This window comes from Stegastes partitus, unplaced genomic scaffold (genome assembly GCF_000690725.1).
Source record: "Stegastes partitus isolate 25-593 unplaced genomic scaffold, Stegastes_partitus-1.0.2 Scaffold502, whole genome shotgun sequence".
Classification (NCBI taxonomy): domain Eukaryota; kingdom Metazoa; phylum Chordata; class Actinopteri; family Pomacentridae; genus Stegastes; species Stegastes partitus.
In genome coordinates this window covers 49,049-58,449 of record NW_007578233.1, presented here as the reverse complement: position 1 = coordinate 58,449, position 9,401 = coordinate 49,049, and the positions used below count along the sequence as shown (strand labels likewise).

General features: G+C 42.2%; 1 protein-coding gene across 2 annotated transcripts in view; it reads right to left on the bottom strand.

Annotated features, from left to right (window-relative positions):
• Positions 1-9,401, bottom strand: part of dnmt3ab (DNA (cytosine-5-)-methyltransferase 3 alpha b) — a 50,346-nt gene continuing 40,945 nt past the window's right edge. For both annotated transcript variants that reach the window (XM_008287453.1, XM_008287454.1), the window contains 9 exons: positions 6,342-6,525; positions 6,152-6,236; positions 5,038-5,183; positions 3,991-4,081; positions 3,757-3,905; positions 3,247-3,332; positions 2,316-2,385; positions 1,271-1,389; positions 1-1,144 (listed from right to left, as the gene is read on the bottom strand). In XM_008287453.1, the coding sequence (XP_008285675.1) occupies positions 1,003-1,144; positions 1,271-1,389; positions 2,316-2,385; positions 3,247-3,332; positions 3,757-3,905; positions 3,991-4,081; positions 5,038-5,183; positions 6,152-6,236; positions 6,342-6,525 (1,072 nt within the window). In that variant the 3' untranslated portion in view covers positions 1-1,002. The remainder of the gene's footprint in view (positions 1,145-1,270; positions 1,390-2,315; positions 2,386-3,246; positions 3,333-3,756; positions 3,906-3,990; positions 4,082-5,037; positions 5,184-6,151; positions 6,237-6,341; positions 6,526-9,401) is intronic.

Here is a 9,401-nt window from a genome sequence, read left to right as displayed (position 1 = left end):
TTTTTCTGAATGACAGAAAACATCATTTCCCATGTGGCTTTAGCTTCACTCTCTGTTTTGTGCAGATCCAGGCGCTTGAGCCGCCTGAGCGTAGCAAGGCTGAGAGGTTAAATGAGCACCACTAGAAACTGTATAAAAGCTGTAAAATCGCAGAAAAAAGAGGATGAGCTCTATTCCGCGGTCGTCTGATGTCTGCCACTCCTTTGGAAGTGAGCAAAACGGCACCGAACGGATTCTTTTTTTTCCGTTAAAAAGTTTTTTTTTTTATCTCCAGCAACAGGTTAAAGAGCTCCGTATTGTCCTAATAAAGTCTCGGCGCCACATGGGCTATGATGTTTCTCATCATCTTGGAGCACCATGGTATTGTAACCATATTACAGTAGTACCTTTATTACCTTCAGTTGTGTATAGAAACTGTAAACAAAGAGGTATATGTGATCTGGTGTTTTGGATTCTCAGAGACACGGCTCTCCTGACACTTAAGAAAAAAACAAAAATCGCCTTTTTTTTTTCTCTTCACATCTGTGAGGCTCAGTAGCTGGAAGCATGGCTGCACTGCAGGTGGGAATCTCGCAGCCCCCGACATACAGTACGCTCACACAGCAGAAACATTTCACATATCTGTTTTTTTTTCTTTTCTTTTTTTAGAAGCACAAATTCCCTCTCGTCCCGATGTTTCCCCGTCGCGCTCTCTTTTACACGTGTAGCACTTTTCTCTCTCAGTGTCTTGAGAAGAAAGCATAGTCTCAAGTATAGCTTGCACAAACAAATCAACAATACTTGATAACACTGCTAAAAAGGTAAAATGACATATCAAAAATTAAATAGAATAAGAATTACAATTCAAATACAAGAAATAATGTGAAATCTACGTCAAACGTTTCGCTCACAGATTATACCGGCGTATAATCTGAGGATCAAGGCTCTTTATTTTTCTAGTCACAACGTCGCACGTCGTGGTTCCTAAAAACGGGTTTCGGGGAGCAGCCGCTTTGTCGCCGCTCAAACACAGGCAAAGTAATCTTTAAGTGGTGCAAACAGGTGGCGGATAACGGGGACGCTCCACGACCTGCCCAGGAGCCTCTGCCTCGCCAGCCGGCTCATGTTGGACACGTCCGTATAGTGGACAGGGAAGCCAAAGACCCTGACCAGAGCAAGCGACCAGGAGCAGAGGGGAAGGAAGACAAAAGAGGGATAATCTTGAAATTCCGATCTCACACAGAGCTGTATCAGGGAGTCTAGGGGGGGAAGGATCTTTGGGTTAACATACCTCTCCATCTCAGTGCACCACAGGATGTCTTCCTTCTCGTTCATGTAGACGGGGAAATGCTGGTCCTTGCCCTGCTTGACGGAGTTGGACCTGGTGGTGATGGTCCGCACCTTGTCGAACTGGTGGAGAACAAAGAGGAACGTTAGTGCGTGAAAAAAAGCTGCATAACCAGCTAGAATCCTGTCTCTCTGTGTGGGTCATCTGTGGTGTTTTGTGTTTTTGCTGCCTGTGTCTGTCCTCAGTGTGTGTGTGTGTGTGTGGGATGAACGAATGAATTAGGAGCAGGTGGTGACCCTGGATTGTCTCACCTGCTGCCGCGCCGGATTCCAGCCACACCATTGGTCAGAGGGCGGGCCAACCCACTATTTGAACAGCCCGCCAGCTGCACTCGTTCTCCTCACCTCCAGCCTCGCCACCTCAGAGAAAGCCAGCAGGCCATCGCAACTGTACTGCAGGAGGATGCAGCAGTAGTGTGTTTGTTCAGGATCGTGTGAAACAGATCCCGAGTCCTGTAGTGACTCTTTGTAAAAATTGTAGCTAGAGAGCAGAGTAGGAGGGAGAGGCCTTTTTCTTTTGAACCTTTTTCTCCTGTTTTTTGTTTACTAGGTAGGTTATTGTCTTTTATTTGCTTTTTCTTTTCTGATAGGGAGGTCAGGGTTCCTGTAGAATAGGTTTTTGTTTGTTATTTTGGCCTATGTTCCCCCTCTACTTTGTAAAAAATAAAAGAAACTGCTCGTTTGACACCTGGCTTGTCGTGATTGCTGGCCTTCTTTGAGGTGGAAAGACTGGTGTGGAGCAAATATCATGTCATGCTCAAGGTTCCCCTAGACCGGGGCGTAACACTTCTCAGAACTGATGGATTTTTCCCTCTTGCTGCCACAGGGAGCCACCAGAGAGCAAAGCTGTGTGGATCTATGTCAGCTTTGGTGTTTCATTGGATTGAACAATTTTTTGCTAAAATCATGCAGAAAACTTACAATAACTTCTTCTTCTGATCAGTAACCGTTACGTTCACATGCGCGTCAATCATGGTATCACTTTTTACCTTGGCTGTTCTCCCGTGTTCTAAGCAGTCCTGGAGGTCCAGTCTGTCAGAGCACATGGCAGTCAGAGGCCTAGAAAAGGAGAATGAACAGAAGCCACAGTTTACATTCATATAACTTAGGAGCTTATTTAACTAATGTGAAAGCCGCTGTGCACTTTTGCACAGATTTGCAGGGCTTTTTCTTGCACAGAAGAATCTTCGGTCCCAACAAAGAGGTTTTTTTTGGCCAAAATGATTAAACTTCAGGATAAAAAAATACATATTACTAATTGGGGTTTCATTTACTTAATCATAAGACATTTTTGTTTTATCAAATGGTCAGAAAAAAACAGGAAAATGCACAGATTTCGGCCAAAAAAAAGGCTAGTTTCCTTTATTATTTGTGCAAAATCACCCACAAAGGCCTAAAAACTCAGCTTTGAAGTCAAATGTAGTAGATTTATGCACAACTTTTTTATGCTGCATTAGTCTTTTCCTGTAGTTTTCAAACTAATATAACAAATCTGTACTGGAAAAGTGAAAATTCTCTTAAATTAGAGACTGATGTCAGTTCCAGAGTTCACCAGAAAAACGCTTAATTAATCTCTTAACTATTTTTAATCGCTGCTAAGATTCAGGATTTAGGAAGTAAATGATTTCTGACTGGTTAGTTGCCGATTACAGTTCTAAACATGATATTATTCTTTGACAGAACTCAGGAGATTAAGAAATATTCTGGAGGTACAAGGCTACACATAACGTCCCTTCTGATCCAAACCAAGCCAAAGTCACCCCAAAACACCAATTCACTGCTTTATTTAGTAAACGTATGGCTGCTGTAGCCAATATTTTATCTTATTTTTTATCTTAAGGGTGGAAGCAGCTCTAGAAAGGCAGTCCCTTCTTTGTTTTATTCTCTGTTGGGTTTGCTGCTTCCCCTTCACCCACCAACCTGTTCATGCCGGGGAGGTTCCCCCAGAAGTAACGGGCGCGGTGGGCAGCCGACACCTCCTTGGCATCGATCATCACTGGGTTACACTGAAAACAAACAGCGAGCAGAGAGGAATCATGCTTAAGTTTGCTCACAGAACAAAACAGAAGAGTAACACGTGCTTTTCATCTCATAGTAGAACATTACTGCTACTTGAGCTGCTTCAGTGGAAAACCTCCAACAGATTCTCCACAGCAGAGATTATTTTTAACTTAGCAGCTCACTACATTGTCCACATGGACCAACTGCAGTATGGAGAGCAATAGACATTATCTAGGAGCAGATTAAAGCACATTAAACATATTAAAGCCGCTACATCAAGATGAAAAAGGGTCAGAGCTCCCTTTGTAATGATCCGTGTCTAAAGATAATGAATTAGCACCACAAGGGGGCATTCATAATCCAGAAATCCTCACGTCACACCGCGCTGCATTCTACAGGAGCTGGAAGTCAGGCTGAAACACGACTAACCTCTAAAAAGCGAGATATGTCCCTCTTGTCGCTGACGCCCATGGCCACCACATTCTCAAAGAGCCAGAAGAAAGGCCTGTCGTCGCCCTCCTTGGGCCGAGCCTCGTGGAGCAGCCGGTAGAACTCGAAGAACAGGCGACCGGTGCCCTCTGCGGGCCGGAAGGAGTCATTAAACCACAGTGAAAAAGGACACAAGCTGGTGGTTTTGCAAAAGGGAAGTGGGCTTCAACGTACCGTAAAGACCCTTCCGAGCAGGATTGACTATCGAGAGGTCGTTGCACGGACTTCCACCTATAACCAGGTCGAACGGACCCCACTCATGTATCTGCACACAGATAAGAGACGGTACAGATAATAAACTCAGAGATATTGTGCAACAAATTTTTTTTTAAAAAGCAATACAAAATCTAGATCCTAGAGCCTTTATGTCTGAGAGTCTTTATTGCCCTCTAGTCTACATCTTTAATGACTTCATGCACTTTTGTCATGAGGCAAGAAGAGTTTTTATGTCTTATTTTGACAGTCAGACCCAAACAGACTATAGATTTTGAGTCCAATTCTTCGTGGTTCCTCTTTAGAAAACACATCCAGCTGATGCTTAGGAGGAACTTTGTGAGTAACAACAACTATAATCAGAGCCAGTCATCTACTAGTTTGGTGTCTCTGTATTTATTCAGTCATTTGATAGGTGCTCTTTTCCCACATTTCAAATTAAAAGCTGGTGCATGTTCAAACAGTCGACACGTCTGATTTCACCAGCTTGTGAGAGTTTCAGCCAGTTTTCTGGTTTTATCCTAATGAGTCCTCATGGATCTCCCCAAATCAGATCCAAGTTCTACTTTGTCTAATTTAGTCGGGTACAGACTCGTTTTAAATTCCAGAGCGGATCCAAATAAACTAGCTTTGATTGTCGGTGCGCAAACTGGAATTAAGACTTATGTCATTTTTTTCTTGTGTAGCATAAAACAATTATTCCAGTTCCTATCTCTTCTCTTTGCACTTGCTTGTTAATTAGTCTAATTAATTGATAACGCAACCCGCTGCTGCCGCTGTTTGTGTTTTCTCTCCGTTAGGGTCGGTTCAGTTTGCATTTTGGATTAGGTCTAATTATCCAATTAATCATTTAGGCTGTTTTTTGTTTTAATTACCACATAAGCATTGAGTTTTGGTGCGTTTCTCACATGGCTCATCTCAGGTCAGATCCATGTCAGATTACTGTAGGAAGCGTGATTCAGCTGATGAGCAACAGCAAGCAAAAAACAAAAAACAGATCAAACTCACATGTTTACGAGTGACGTTCCTCACGTCGCCAACGTACATGATGCGACCCTGATGCCGGACGATGCCCACAGTGATGGAGTCTTCACACACTTCAGAGGCGATGTAGCGATCCACTTGGATGCCAAGTTCTTTTAGCACCAGCAGCCCTGCACAGGATGCAGCCAAAGGTCAGAGTAAAGATCACTAAGGACAAATCCATCAACGTATGAAGAGTTCATTTGCAAAAACAGATAACTGCATTTTTGTAGATTTACAGAAAACTTATTTTTTGTTGTTGTTTGGTTGAGATAATATCAATCAAACTGAAGTTGAGTGGGTTTAACTTAAGTTTGACTGATGTTGTCTCAGGTAGATGATGGAAAAGTGGGTTTTCTGAAGGTTTGTGTAGATGGAGTTTTCTGTTTTTGCAAACGAACTCTTCATATATATCATAAAAACACAAATAATTGTGCACAAAAAAAGTTTGACAGATATGACGTTTTGGGGACTGAATAATGCCAAACGCAACCAGTAAACTCAGCCTACGTCACTTTTCATGTGTCATCATGTATTAACTTCTTAAGTGTAATATTCATTTCTTAGTTGCATGTATTAATTGACAGACGGGAGCACAATAAAATGTAAAAAACTATTTTGGTGCTTATTGTCTCAAAAGTAAAACTCTGACATTAAAGTAGACTAAAAAGTATTAAAAAAAATATATATGTTTACTGAAGAAACTGGTGCAACAGGGTACAAACAGAACAATCTGTACACATTTTGACCAGATGCCATCAAACACTGAGCAGAAAGGAATAAAAATCAACTGCTGTCCAGAAACGACACATCAGTGAGCCGCACTAATGAACTGGATCACATGTGGCTTCATTACAATAAACATGGACGCCGTAGTTTATCTCACAGTCACTGTACTGCTGCTACAAACGCTCACTTGAGCCTCAAATCTGTTTTAATTTGCAGCTGAAAAGCCCCATTTAGTTTTAGTGGTTATTGCTAAAATCTACAGTGAGCCGCTCTTTGGGCATTTTCGAAACTTACTGATTAGATTTTTCAAAATAAGAGAGAGAGAAATTGAGAATTTGTTGACAAAGAGGAGACAGGATTCCCGTCTGACCTGTTGCTATGCCGTCAAATAGCGACAGGACGCGAATGGGCCTCCTCTTCTCCGCCATGATTGGGGGGTAAAGCTTTAGTGGATCCTGAAATACAACAGCGACAAAGTGAAACACACAGAAAAAAGAAAGACTCCTCAGTGAGGCAGCTACTGGTGATTTTTTTTTAGCCTTAAAAGGTGAATTACTCACAAAATCTTGGTCGTGATTATTGGCGAAGAAATGCTGGAGGCGGCTGGGCCAGTCGATGCGACGCTCCAACAGGCCGAACACTCCCTTCTGACCGCACATGTAGCAGTTCCACGGATCCTCCTTGATGGCGGCGTGGGCGGCTCCCTGACCCACCAGGAGGTCCACGCACTCCACGCAGAAGCACCTGAGCGAAGGGCGAGGACATTTTATTACTACGACAGGTGCGAAGTTTATCTATCGAGCAGGAGCAGGTCTAACAGAAGCATACAGGGATGAACAACGGGTTTAACCTGAGATTATAAATGGAAATGCAACACGGAAGAGGGCACATTTCTACATGTTCTGCTGGGGTGACCCATGTTGCTGCCTTTTTGGGAAGAAGTTTCTATTAAAAAAAAAAAAAACTTGAAGAGGAGCTGAAACAACATCTACGAGAATTCCCACAAATGTTCTCCGTCAGGGAATAAATCTCTCACGCTGCCAAGGCTTTGTGAAGAAATGTTTGGTTTGGCAGGAGCAGCTTTTATTGTAGAGTCCGGCGTATTTCATGTAACTGGGACAGAGTGTAGAGAGAGAGAGAGGGGTTTACAATCACGACCGTGACTGCTTCTCTCTGTGTCAGCGCAAAATAGAAGCCATCAAAGTCACTTCTTCTAGCACTAGAAACAATATGGATCACTTTAAGTCTGGTTTGATTCACCCATGTTCAACCACAGGCCCGAAATCTGTGGAGTGGTTTCACATTCATGTCCCACTTTTGACTCTCAGAACTTCGAGCAGTTTCTGGGCGTTTCTTTTGTCACATTTTTCTTCACTGTGGGCTTATTTTTCACTACAACATGAAGTCCTGCACTTCTAAGGAAACGGAGCAACGATGACTCCAAGTAGAGAGAACTCAAACGTCTTCTGTGGCGCTAAGTTTCACAAAAATTCAAAACGCAAGGAGTCCACATACTATAGATATGTCATTACTTAGATTTTGAATTTGCTTTTCGCTTCTCTCCCAGTTCAGCTGAAAGGTTTTGGAGTTTTTGTCGTTCTGTGACTGCTGGCCTGAGCTGAACCACTAACGACTTCCTGGTTGCACCAAAGAGCACAGAACATTTTTCAATTAAGTAACGCTTTTATCATAATTTTTAAAAGAGGCATGTAGCATAAAGGGTTTTTGATGAAATATCACCATTTTAGGTTTTGGTTAAGCTACCCGACGTAACTGCTTGTCGACGATGAGTTCAAGGACCACCAGAGAGTTGAAACAATCTGTTCTGTTTTTACAGTTTCTGGTTCTGATAAATTGCGTCATTTTGATGAAGACAACAAGCGTTTAAAAACACACTGGCGGGGTCGGACAGCTGATGCTCAGATGATACAGGTTTACAATCGAGTTCATTCAGCTTAAATTTAGATGTTTTCTTCTGCTTTTAGACTTAGAAAAAGCTCATTCATGCATTCACCATCGCATACAGCACTCCAATTCTTGCTTGTAACCACTTAGTTAAGATTTACTTGCTCGTCTTTTAGGCCTTACATCAGGGGTGTCGAACTCTGGTCCTCGAGGGCCACAATCCTGCAAGTTTTAGATGTTTCCCTCTTCCAACACACCTGATTCAGATGATCAGTTCATCATCAAGCTCTGCAGAAGCCTGATAATGATCCTGATCATTTGATTCAGGTGTGTTGGAAGAAGGAAACATCTAAAACTTGCAGGATTGCGGCCCTCGAGGACCAGGATTGGACACCCCTGCCTTACATAGTCAGGTGCCAAGTTACAGTCCTTCTGATTGCTTGCTTTTTTTTTAATGGTCATTTTATTTTGCTCTTTCATATATTTACTGTTTTCTTCTTGGCTTATGCAGCTCCTTGAAACTTCAAAAAGCTGCCATCTAAATATAAATCGCCCTGGAAATGTTACAGCAGCAGTAAATAATATCCAACAGCAACGGCACACAAATCTGCCATAAATACTCAACAAATTATAAAGAAACACTGGAAGTGCCAGAGACGTTCTCATTGCTGTTTTATTTATAGCGCTGTCTGGTGTGAGTGTGTTTTTGCTGTCACTTTACATATTTATTTTTTAAGCAATGACTTGATCCTACTGACAAATACCTGTGTGTCTTATTCCTCTGTGTCATAAAAATCAACTGCTGTCCAAAAACTACACGTCGGTGAGCTACGCTAATGCACCGGATCACACGTGGCTTCATTATAACAAACACAGGCGCCGTAGTTTATTTTGACTCAATCTAATTCACTGTACCGCCGCTGTGAAAGCTAACTGGAGCCTCAAATCTGTGCTAATTTGCAGCTGCAATGCCCCATTTAGTCCCGTTTTAGAGTTAATTGCTAAAAACGGCATGTATTAATGATTCATTTTTAAATGGGAAGACAAACATGAAACGGGAAAGAACTGGGGACTTTGTGGAATATCTTGAACCTTAACCTTTAGTTTAAGCTCGGCAGATGACTGACATTTGTCTCTCGTGTAAAATCGGATTCTAAAAAAAATAAATCAATCAGAGGTCAGCAACTGGGCACGCATCAGTCTTTGCTTTGCATCTGTGAGGCCAAGTTTAAACGGGTTTCGAATGAGGTTTGGGAGTTTTCGAGAGACGGCGAGTTATGAAAATGTCACCCAAATGTCAAACGTCATCATCTAAACACAAAGCGAAGCCTTGTTTGTCTGACAGTGGGTCCTCTGTGGTGTTTGTCGTAGTGCGACTGCGTGAGGACACTTTATCAGACTGTTTCTTTGTAGTTAACAGCGATCCGACTATTCCACTGACATACAGTGCAACCACACTTTATATTTGCTGCATGTCCACCTTCATGATGGAGCCTTGTTGGTACTCGCTAAGCCTCTATTGTGTATTCAATATGAGCAGGGACGGCATAATCTATGTCGGGAAAAACAAATATAAATCAGTAGCAGTGACATGTTAACTACTGAGTTGTGCAAAGACAGTTTATTTCTGTCCTGCAGACATTTTAATTTGGTCTTGAGGGTAAATAAAGTTTCTGATTATAGCTACAAATAAAGAACAGGCTGGTTTAGTTTTT